At 52.8% G+C, this 12,175-nt stretch overlaps 1 protein-coding gene across 6 annotated transcripts in view; it reads right to left on the minus strand.

Annotated features, from left to right (window-relative positions):
- Window positions 1-12,175, minus strand: part of LZTS3 (leucine zipper tumor suppressor family member 3) — a 55,849-nt gene that overhangs the window by 14,006 nt on the left and 29,668 nt on the right. For 4 of the 6 annotated variants that reach the window (XM_075092201.1, XM_075092202.1, XM_075092198.1 and 1 more), the window contains exon 2: window positions 832-1,320. In XM_075092201.1, coding sequence (XP_074948302.1) covers window positions 832-1,281 — 450 coding nt within the window. In that variant the 5' untranslated portion in view covers window positions 1,282-1,320. Of the gene's footprint in view, window positions 1-831; window positions 1,321-5,750; window positions 6,061-12,175 lie in introns of all 6 variants that reach the window. The other 2 variants (XM_075092200.1, XM_075092199.1) reach the window with 1 other exon arrangement.

Genomic DNA, 12,175 nt, shown 5'->3' on the forward strand with positions numbered 1-12,175 from the left:
TTGTATTAGCAAAGATATTTTGAAAATGCCTTCCAGGAGAAACAGAACAAGCCCTGGAGAGCAAGCAAGGTTGGAGGACAAAAACCTGGCACCTGGCCTATGGGGCTGAGATGGACTCAAGGGGACAATGCCACCAAATGCTGCAGAAATAATACCGCACAGGGCGGCATCCCCAGGGCACAAACTATGGGAGTTGCTGGAGCAGAGCAGCAGGCCATATAAAACACCGCTGGCACTGGGGCTCTGCTCCTCCAGGCCTGGGAGGCGTTTGCTCCCTGAAGCCGATATGAGACATGAGGACTGGGCTCGGATCAGTGGTAACACTTAAAGAGGTAGTTTTCAAGCCTTGTGAATTTGTACCTTATAAGGGGCACTGGGATTTTGAACAGATGCTCATAGCTGCTTCCAAGCAACACTTTTTGGTGGCAGCGAGGAGATTGTCTATAAATGGCACAAAACATGAGTGTGACTCAGATGCTGGACCTACCCAAATGAGAGCCGGCTCCAGCTCCCTCCCCATCAGCTGGGGAGGCAGGCACTGCATCTTGGGTAGGCTGGAATAGCCAGTGACTTAGAGGCTTAAATGAGCCGGAAACTTAGCTGTGGAAGACTTGTGATCATGCTCTTGGGTTCCTCAAGAAACAACATTCCCCTATGCTCAATGCCCTGAAAGTACTAAGAATTATATTATCTGTACATAAAAATGATGTCATCTACATAGTAAGAATTAAACTATCTGTCAGAATTGCACTGTTGCCCAAGGCTCCCTAGTCTGTGTTTTTAGAAATGTGCCATGGTCATCACGCTGCTCCAGGAGGTGGGGATTCTCACCTGGTCTAGTTTGCCGGAGATTGGCAATATCTTTGGTGGGTTACTGGGCTCTCGGTATTGGGGAGGAGGCGGCATGTTCTTCTCATTGTTGGTGGTCACGTTCCCACAGATGTCCATCTTCACCTTCTCGCTCTTGCGCAGGTCGCCATTGATGTAGAGGGAATTGGAGACCTTCTCAGACCTGTACGTCTTCTCCTCGCCGGAGTAGCGGTTGGAGATCTCCCGTGTGGAGTACCCATTGCGAGACCCCTCCGTCTGCCGGCCGCTGCTCTGCGTCCGGGTCCCCACGCTCTTCATGGCGAACTCTTGGTCGTTGGCCACTCCACTGCCCACGCTCCCCATGGTGCTCTGGGAGGTGGCTTGGGATGGACAGGGAGCAAAACCGTGGAAGTTCTCCGGGCTGGGGTAGGCTGGGTCACTAAGAACGGGCAGCGTCTCTAGCGTGGCCATGGCAGTGCAGAGGTGAGGTGGAGGCACAGGTCACTGGCACTGTGAGAAGGAGGAAAAGGAAAGGACTGTTAAAGAGATGCCCTTTATCTAGCATACCCTTTGCAGATCGGCATCGTGCAGAGGTGAGCAAATCTCTGGGCTGGGTGATGCAAGGACAGAAGCTGTCATGTCTCAGTATATGGTGTGGAGCAGATGATGCAGCTGTCCCCCTCTCTGTGACCCCTAGGCCCCCTTGGAGGAGCTGCAAGCATTGGTCCCCCAAATCCCACTCAGGGCTGCGCAGAAGAGCTGCTCTTAAGCCTCTCAGTCTGAGGGATGGGTGCTCCCAGGGGATGGGGTTGCCAGGGTTTTAGTGGGCAGAGCTCTACACCGTCAGTTGGGCATGACCATTCGCAGTTCCCAGGCTTGAATTATTTCTGTCACTTTTCTCAGGTTTGAACAGATCTGTGTGGCCACCGGGAGGGAAGGTTTCCAGCCCTGGTCCATCTGTAGGCTCATACACTATTGTTCCCTCTAGCGCATCTCTTAGGGATGATTCAACAGGGCTTAAGCAACACACTTTCCACCTCTTCCTTGGGAGTGTTGTTGCATGGACCTGAGCTTTTAAAAAGATGCTCTTGTCCAGGTGTCATCCTAAATTTTCTTTTAAACCTATATTCCCCTACACCATTTTATTCTTACCTAGGCTGTGCCTCGGATTGGCCAAAACTAGGCCATGGGAAGTGGATAACATGCAGATAATGGTTTTAAAAGTTGTCTTTGACTTGGCCAAAGACCTTGGGACCAGTCCTCACATGTGTGGATGCTCTTCCTCAGCTCCATCACCATCACAAACCCCAGTCCTGTGATTTCAGCTCTGGCTTCATAGGTGCCCATGCCTATTCACACCTGTGTTTTGGGGAAATCCTCCAAATACTTGTTGTTGCAGTGGTACTGAGGCATTCAAGGTCCAGATCTACTGGTGCTAAGACAGGTTTCACATGGGGACAATTTATAACTTCCTAAAGGACCTTTTGAAAGTCCCTTTTGAAAGTCCCAGCTGAAAATCAAGCTGTTTCTGCACTCTTGGGCCCAGCAGTAACAGATCTGGTCTGCATCCCTCAGAGGGTGACAAAGCCTCTGCAGTCATGCCCCAGCATGGACTGGGACTAGGGAAAAACCCAGCATGGATTTATTCCTCTTGACAGAATCTTTTTCGTTACAGAAACCCATGGGTTTTCCCTGATGGGTGTACCCATAAAATATGAGCACTGGGTAAGCTGCTCTGTGTTGAGCTGAGCTGGAGCAGAAGATGGAGATCTTGCAGAGCGTGACTGCATTCCTCATGATTCCTGTTCACTCTGCTGAGGTGTTAATTTGATCCTCTGTAATGCAATCAGCCCTACAAAGGTGTGAAATCTTATTTAGGGAAATAAAAAGATCCACAACAGATTTTTCTTAGTTGCCTCATTGAATAATGGAGTGTTTGAACCCGTACCCAGCTGAGGATCTCATTACCTGAGGGAAGGGAGAAGGTGCATTGCAAAGTTTGGGTGATTGCAGTAAATCTGAGGCCCCCTGTTCAGGGAAAGACTCTCACAGCTCAATTCAGTCACTGGTGCATGAGTGTCCAGGCCCCTGGGGGGCATCTTTGTGTCCTCCCAGTGCCACTCCAGAATGGCTCAGGTCTCCCTGGAGTCCTGCCTCGTATCTTCGCAGATGTCTCTGATACCCTCAGACTAGGCACAGCTGAGCCAAGCCTGGAGGAGCAGGGTCAATGGCACATGGACAGCTGTAGACCTTTAGCTGACCAGTGTCCACCCAGCCCTGCTGAATTTGTTGGCTTGGTCCCTGTGGGCCAGAAAGACAGCTTTATTTTTGTCCCAGGAGCTCTCAATTCCAGGTTTCCCAGGATAAACCATCCTGGCAGCGTGGGGACCAAAGCAGGAATTAGGGGCAGTGGGAGGTGCAAGTTTCTCACTGGGTAAAAGAGGGATAACAAAAGTGATGCCCTTTAGAGAGGGGTTCTGTGATGGGGGGAGGGGCTCAAGCAGGTAGGGGAGACGGAGCAAATCCCCATTTCAGTGGGGTTTTCCCTCTTCTTGGGGTAGGGATGTTAAATCAGCCCTCCCCAAGGAAAGCTGAGTTTATTTCCCTGGAGAGCTGGCTTAGGTCTAGAGCTCGGCTCTGATGTGGTGTCTCATGGGGTCTTGCTATTTGCACTAATAATGGAATGGAAAAGAAAAATTAAAAAGGTTAAAGCAAGGGCTGTGCTGCTCAACTTTGCTTTTATTAAATTGCGTATCTGGAGGCTTCTGCCAGGCGTGCTGCCTGTAGCCTCCTCCCTTTTTTCAGTGTCCTGATCTCATAGAAAGCTGCCCTGTCTGAAATACGGCCTGAGTGTCATGGGGCTGGCGGACAGACATGGCAAACTATGCTGAGGGGAGAGGACACAGAGCTGATACCTCCAGCAAGCTGGGAGAGCTCTGCTGGGGCAGAGCAGGGTGGGGAGGCAGTCACAGAGGGAAAAAGTGATTTAAGGAGGTGCTCTGGTGAAAGCCACCATCCCAGCTGGACTCCTGTTCAGGTGTGAAGGAGCCTCCATGGTCTGAGACAGGCCAGATGCGCCCCATCATGGACAGGGGACAAGGCAGCCGTGAGGCAGAGGAGAACGTGCCTGGTGGTGTAACCTTCTCCATCCCCTTGCACATCACCCACCCAAGGAGGGTCCCCAGGGGACTTGCCCTGCTGAACCACCAGCCGGGCAATCATTTTGTAGTCCCTGCTAATGACCTTCCTGCAGCTTGGACCTTTGTCCCCCAACAGAGGTGTCTCCGTGTCACACATCGGCTGAGGTCTAAAGGCTGAGCAGCAAACGAATATCACACGAGCATTACACGGTGTGGTGTGGGGACCCACTGCAACCAAAACATGTAAATGTTCGCCAGTCGTAAGTAACAAAACCTCCACCAGCAGAGAGAAGTGTCCAGGTCTGGTCACGCATCTGGCGCACGACATTTGGACACGTCTCCCTCCAACGCACTGAGCAGGACCCAAAGGCTCACGACCCCATTTTGCCCTAAAGGCACTTTCCAAAGAACACCACCACAGGCAGTTCACGAGTGCACGATGCCCAGCGACTAATCTAGGTGCCTGCTGGGTACATGGATACTTGGTTGAGCTATGGAGCAATGAGGAGGGATGGACACTGCCCGTCCGAAGCCACACTCAACCCACAGTGCCTTTGGCTTTTATTAGTCAAGGGAAGATTTTTTGTTCTGCCAATTTAGGAATAACCTGCCTTTCAGTGACTTTGAGATCTTTGTAGGCCATGTCTTTTTTTTATGGGACACCAGCTGCCACCAGAGGGATGAGCTGGAAGGTCTCAGCTCCAGACAAGGGAAAAGACACATCACCTCCACGCAGTCCTCCCCAGCCCCACTCAACCGGCAGAGGAGAAATCCAGGTTACCTTTTCCTCGCTGGGTAAATTCCACAGTGACATTTGTGCATTTACATTGACTTTCTGAGGGCAGGATGAGGTCACCGGGAAGTTTGATCCTTCCAAAAAAAAAGCCAACACAACAACAAGCAGGGAAGGCAAGTGTCCTGAGCCTGGCGAGAGCCACAGCGTGGGCAGAGATGTGGCAATGCCCTCCAGGACACCTCTGAGGGCCTGCTCAGCCCTGGGGCATCTCCATCGTTGGCCTTTCTCTGTCCTTGGGGACCTCCTGGCTCCCAGGAGGTGGTTTCCACATCAGACAGGCTTGTGCTTAGGGCCATGCCCCAAGCCCACTGGGATGTTGAGCAAGCACTGCCCCTCAGTGCCAGCAGCCCAAAAGTGGGGTGGGGGGCTTCAGCTGCCTTCTTGGGATGTGACATCAAAGCTGCACCACCAGGCCAGACTCTGAAAATGGACCTTTTTCCATGTTTTTTTTTTTCCTTTTAACTGGGAATCATCCAAGAAAATATTCTGAAAAAAAGTGGTTATTAGCTTATGTTTACTGTAAACGCAGGATCTGATAAACGGACCATACGGACAAGTATTACAAATGTTATTAAGGAGATTCCAGAAGTGCCAACGGATCCCTGACAGTACAGCTTTGTTTGCCAGAAAGGGCCATTTTTCGAGAACGGCGGCTCTCACATTTGTGTCTTCTGGCCAGCTCCAGTTCCCACTCCCGTTTTACCTGGGTCATTCCTCAGGTGAACTGTGAAATTAAGTTTTGAGCACAGCGAGGTAAGGAATAACGCTGCCAGGCTCTGGCGCAGAGCTGGAGGGTCTTTTTTTCTCCTTCCAGGTTTTGAGGAATGCATGATTATAAAAAATTCCCCGGGGCATTTCTCCTCCTTAAATCTCATAACCACCTCCCTCCCACAGGAGCACGAACTAAAATTGGATTTACAGGTGATTCCCAGTGAAAGAAACAAGGATGCTGAGCCTGGCAGTCCATGAGCACAGCGGGGCTGAGGGAAGCTGAACTTGCTCACCTTTCCCAGCGTTTCACTCCCAAGTCTGCCCTTTCCAGATGTTTTATCTTTCCAGGTGTTACATCCCATCCGCAGTGGTGAGAAGGCACCAGGACCACCTCGCTCTTCATCCACACCAGGCTCTCAAGAAGACACCAGGTCCGTCCCACCTCCCGAGGAGGACCAGCTTTACCCAAATCGCTCCCGAGTGACATCTGCCTGGCCATCCATCACAGCAGCCGCCACCTCCCAGAGCTGACACTCAGCTTCTGCCGAGCTCCAGTTCCCCGGAGCCGTGCAGTTATGGCATGAACCCAAGTGAAGGGACTTTCTGCAGACACAAAGGAGGAGAAGGGAACCCTTCCAGAACAAACACTGAGCTAATGTCCCGTTTCCCAGCATTACTGAGTTAATAAAAGCTGAAAAGGGTCTCTTTGTTTGCCTGGATTGATTCAAAGCACCCTTCCTGGTAGGCATCTCCATGCCAGCACCTTAGGAATGGTCTCGTGTCTCATCAGTACAGCCAGCCTCCTCGCTGGCTGGGGATACCAGGACTTCACGCAACAGTGCAGCTCCCACCACCTCTGTGTTGCACAACCTCCCTGTCCCATCCAACTGTGGTGGCCCCTCGGCCTCTCCCCCAGCAGCCCTGCCTTGGAGACAGCAATATTTTTATGCCTGATGCAAAAAATCTGGGGTGAAATTTCCTTTTCCCTGGCTGTGGTGGCTAAAGTCTTCATGGCCACATCTTTCCGTGGTTTCCTACCATGCCTTCAGCTCAGGGGGACCCCTAGATGCTATTGTAAATATAATAATCTGTAAAATAACTCCTGCATCTTCACAATTGCTTTATAGCCAGATGAGTTAGCAAATGCCTTCCAGTTAAGCAGAAGAAAAATTGCTTTCAGATAAGCAGCTGAATGGTTAACTAAGCCTAGATTATGAAGGCCTGACTCTGTTTCTGCCTGAGTAGGTTAATTGTTAACACTCTAGTAACAAAGGCCTTTGGGAGACATACCTAGGCACCGTGCCATGCGAGAAGGAAATCAATCACTGGTCTCGGGCAGAGAGGGCTCCAGCAAACAACCCAAAAGCAAGGCAGCGCCTTGGCACACGCACCGTCCCAGGCATGTGGTCCCAGCAGGACAGGCAGCAAAGGCATCTGAAGGTCAAAAATCCCCTGCTGCCGATTGCGGTAACAGGTGTGCCCGTGGCCTTCAATAGTCAGGTTTGTTTGCGTCTGTTTTAATGAGCGTGCAATTACCGACACAATGAAAACATGCTCTTTTTTTTTTGGCGGGGGGGGGTTGTGGTTTGGGACCTACACATGCACTGTGTTTGTGGCTCTGGTGGCTCTCCAGTTTGTTGGCAGTGGTGCCAGGGAGCTGGTATGGCTGGAAGAAAAAAAGTCATCACGTCCTGGGATGGCAGAGCAGGTTAGAAATGGTGTAAAAAGGGTGAAAAACAATTTGCTATGATTGTTTCAGCTTCTTAAGAAGGATACATGGAGAGGGAAGGGAAGGCCAGCAATGGGTTAGCAGTGAGCAAACAGCTTTAGGGCATGAAACCACATTCATCCAGAGAAGCATTAACAAGCGTTGGAGAAAAAACACCACTGAAACCCAAGACTTGCAATCAGGCTGAGCCAATATATCCATGGAAGGTGTTTGGGTCTGGGTCTCAGCAAAGATACTGGCACCTCAGAGGTGTAGACACCCTGCGTTCCCATGAGGCAGCTCGAGCAGCACTGGTGAAATGGGAGCCCACCTCCTGCTCCCTGCCCGGGCTGCGGAAGGTGGACGTGGGCACAGGGGAGGACCGCTGCAGTGCTGGAGAAGGTCAGATGGACCTGCCTCACTTCCCAGTGCTCCCATCTTGCCCTGCAAAATGCTCTGCTTGCCATAGTTGTACCACGACACACCCCCGAGAAGGTTTTTGTCTTCCCACCAATTAGTTTCAGATGCAACCTGCAATCACCTTCCTCTCCTTCTCCGGGCTGAGCGAACAGCCCTCGGCCTCTCCGTGCGCATCCCGTCCTCCAGAAAGACCATTCAGCTACTGCCTCCTGTGCGTCATGGGCCACTGCGAGTTACCTCCTTCTGACCCAATCCTGGCTGAGAGCATCTCTACAAGGTTCGGGTCGAGAGGCAGGGACACCACCGCTCCCTTCCCACCGGCACTGGTGTGTCTGCACCTCCTTGCCTTCTACACCCTTCTCAGGTTGCCTCAGTCTGAAGAGGGGAACAGAATGAGCTTTTCCCATCAATCGCAGGCATTTTTTCCAGCCCTCAAGTAATTCTTGTGGCTTTTTTCTGCACCTCCTCCAACTTCTTTCCCCCCGCCTCCGACATCCTGGCTCGCTGGCTGCCAGGTTTTCCTCCGCCGCTGAAATACAGTGCAAAAGCACTTGAACCTGTCTGCAAAAACAGGCAGTTCTCGAGCTTTTCAACCACAAGATTTTTCCACAGCCAAAAGCCAGACGATGTCAGACAAATGACTCCCGCTGCCTCCCTCGGGCACGGATCTCTCTTTTCCCATTTATCCCTGCCGAAGGAAATGGGAGATTTGCAATGGGGACCTCTTCCCTCCATTTGGGGCCACAACGCAAACTCAGGAAGGCAGGTTGGAGGGCCAAGGAGAGCCACGTTCTTGTAGGCACCTTCAGATGCCTCTTTGGCCGTGGGGTTGCTGCATGTCTGCACATCTTGCGTCTATCTGTACAAATATTTTATGGTTGCTGCTGGGCTACAAGGAGATGGACAAGTCCTCGATGCAAGGGCATGTGCAAACTCCAGCAGGACATTGCCCAGCATCTCCCAGGGCTCAGCTGAGCTGCGCTGTGAGCCTCGGCCCCTTTTGCACCATGAGGTGTCTAGGGCTGTTGGACCAAGTCACTGCAAATCTGTGCTGTAAGACGTATCCAGGCTGGAGAAGTCCCATCAGTATGTTTTAAGGAGGTTTTGAAAGAGGCTCCTGGCTGTGATGAGCAGGGCGACAGCATGTAGTGAACACACCAGTCCTGCTCAGGCCCTTAGATATTTACTTCTGTTAATGCTAATGTTAATGTTAAGAAGAGGCGATTTGCTAGGGCCGCTCTCCAGTGGGATACATCAGTGCTGCTCGGCTGTCCTGCATCCCTGCCCAGGGCTTGCAGGGAGGTGTTGCTTAGGAGCTACATGACACTTAAGCTCTGGCGCTGCCTTTGCAAGCAAAAATGAGTGGAAAGTTTTTTTTCTCTCCCCAAGAACCTGTGGTCTGAGAGAGCCCTGCAGTTTTTCCCTTGAAGCCAGGCAAATCCCCTGGGGAACCTGTGGCCCGTGACCAGCTTTCCATCGAGTCCCTGCTGTAGGAGAGATCCCACTTGGATATGCTGCTCATCAGCTCTCCCCATGGCCTGATCCTGCTCACAAATTTGGCAGAAAGTCAACCCAAACCAGCAAGCTGCTGCCTTGGCAGCTTCCAGCCAGTGCACTGAGGCCTCAGCCAAGGACCAAAGTGCCGTGGTCGAGGAACAGAGAGCATGGGCAGAACCCACCAGAAAGGGGTTTGGATACGTCAGCAAGGACCAGCTCCTGACTGCAGCCGGGGGTGCTTTGCAGAGACCTTTGTAGCTCTGTCCCCCGAGGATTGGGTGTTTAGCTTGGGAGCAAGGAAGGCATGAATTCAGAAAGCAAAGCAACACCAAAGCCGTCCTAGATGCCTTCTCCTGGGAGCAACCTCCGTGTATCCTAAAGCTATTTCCTATCGCGTTCTGATGCAAGCATGAAACCGTGGAAATCCATCCTGGAGTTCTGCGCTACAATCCCGCCTCCGGAGTCCTACCAAGCAACATCCAATTTGGGAAAGTGGGGTCCATCCTGTCCCCCTACGACCCTCTGCTTTCCAATGATGCCTCCTGTCCCAGCAGCTGGGAGCACGGGGGGGTCTTCACAGGGACGCACAGCATCCTCAGAATAACTGGGACAGCCCCCCACCCCCCATGGTTATTTCTGAGATGTGAGGCCCACACTTTGCTTTTCTATCCTGCAAACGTGGCAGCATCGGGTGGGGGTGGCAGGATTCGGGGCAGGGAGGTCCCCGTTTTGGGGGGCTGCACTTTCTTGGGCTGCTGTGGGAAATAAAAGCAAGTGGCTTAGAAACATTTCCTTTTCCTTTCCGCCTGCTAATGAGATAATTACAGCCTTTTGTATTCTGGGAAACTATTTTCTCATTACGGGCCACATCAGCTATTTACATAATAAGCTTGAAACAAAAGAGACGAGATGAAAAGACCCAGGCGGCTCCTCTGGAGAGCCCGCATTGCGCTGCCGAGGGATAGCACACGGGATGACGGCTTTCTCCGTCTCCGAGGTCCCTCTGCCAAGGTTTGGAGCAGGTGGCACGGTTTGGTGGGGGATGCCCCCAGCATAGGATGCTCCTCGCTCTTAGCCGTGAGGGTCCCCGGTGTCCCCAGAACCAGCCTGATGCGCTCTCATAGACCACCCATCGTGATTCCCATTGCTGAAGGATTTGGGAGGGATGGCCGTGGATTGAGACCCCATGTGCAGGTGGCAGGGAGAGCCATGCCAGCTCTGCCCTGATGTGATTAGTGTATGTGGGGCTGACAGTGACACCTTGGGACGAGTCCCACCACCTGAGGATGTGCTGGGTACCAAACTGGCCCATGCCCTGTCCCATCTCCCACGTCCCAGTTTCCCTATGCCCCCAGCTGTGGCGCAGGGACATGCTGAGTACCAGCCTGCCTCATGCTGGCTGGACCACGGACACTTTGGGTACTGGGCTGTCCCATCCCATGTCCTGCATCCCAGTTCCCTGTCCCCCAGCTGTCCCAGGGACACTCTGGGTACCAGGCTATCCCATTCCATGTCCCACATCCCAGTTCCCTGTCCTCCCAGCTGTCCCAGAGACACTTTGGGTACCAGGCTATCCCATTCCATGTCCCACATCCCAGTTCCCTGTCCCCCAGCTGTCCCAGGGACACTCTGGGTACCAGGCTATCCCATTCCATGTCCCACATCCCAGTTCCCTGTCCTCCCAGCTGTCCCAGGGACACTTTGGGTACCAAGCTATCCCATTCCCTGTCCCACATCCCAGTTCCCTGTCCCACATCCCAGTTCCCTGTCCTCCCAGCTGTCCCAGGGACACTCTGGGTACCAACCCATCCCATTCCATGTCCCACATCCCAGTTCTCTGTTCCCCCAGCTGACCAAAGGACACTTTGGGTACCAACCCATCCCATCCCGTGTGCCAGTTCCCTGCCCCCATGGCAGGCTAGGGGACAGCGGGTGCCAAACCATCCCATCCCACACCCCCATTCCCTGTCCCCCCAGCTGGTCAAGGGACGCTCTGTGTACCAAATTGTCCCCACCAGCCTGCCAACCCACCACCTCCCTTCCTCAATAAAGGCCCCATTGTTCTCCCCCGACAAAGCCTGAATAGTGCAGCCTGCTCCACCTTCCCCCGGCTAATCCTCCGGGTTTGCTATCAGTTTTCCTCCTCGGTTGGCTGCTGTGTTTAAGGGACACGCTCCACTGCCACCCCTCCCCATCCCCCAGGAAGTGGCAGGAAGGGGAATCACAGCAAAGCATGGTCAAAACCAAAGCATATGGCCTTGGTTCTGGGCCCTCCTGCCTGCGGTCCTTCCCTCTCAGCTCCCTGGGGGTGGAATGGACACCCCCCCTGCATATGTGCTACACCCATGCTGTGCCTCTGTCACACGCAGTGGCACAAGAGTCCTTGTCTGCATTCACTGCGCTCCTCCCCAGGAGTGATGATGGTGAGGATGATGAAGAGCACTAAAGGCTCATGCTGGGTCCACACTGTGGACCATGTCGCTGCCCCACAGCATCCCCCCACAAGCACGAGGCTCCGAGAGCCCGGCAACTACTTTGAAACCCCTTATTGACAGCAAAAGAAAAATCAGTAAATCAGTCTGGGCATTACTATTGCTCATCCAGAACGAGCTGCTCCACCTGTGCCAACCAAGCCCACCACAGCTTCTCATCTCAGGGCATTCCCGATTTTAATCCACAGTATTTTCTGGATCCAAAAGAGCAGGCAAAGGTATGGAATAAAAGGCCGAGCACCTGGCGGGCTGTGCCAGTCTTAAGCTGCTCCAGTAAGGAAAGAAATCAAGATTGCTCTGGAGGATGCAGCGAGGTGGGCAAAGCCCCAGAGAAACCTCAGTGGGTGACATGGAGATTTAACGTGGTGCTCTTTGATTTGTATGGGGTCCCAGGGAGGTTTTCCAGTCTCCATCCTTGGACGTTTTCAAGCCCTGAATGCACCAAGCAGGGTATGGCCTCATAGCTGAGCCTGCCTTGAGCAGCAAGGTGGCCCAGAGACCCACAAAGCCCCCTTCCACCATTAATTATCCTTCCATGGAGGATGGAGGTTTTGGCAAGCGACCCTACAGGCTATACGCTGGTGTTGGCCTGGCTGGGGCT

Source organism: Phalacrocorax aristotelis, chromosome 4 (assembly GCF_949628215.1).
Source record: "Phalacrocorax aristotelis chromosome 4, bGulAri2.1, whole genome shotgun sequence".
Classification (NCBI taxonomy): Eukaryota; Metazoa; Chordata; class Aves; order Suliformes; family Phalacrocoracidae; genus Phalacrocorax; species Phalacrocorax aristotelis.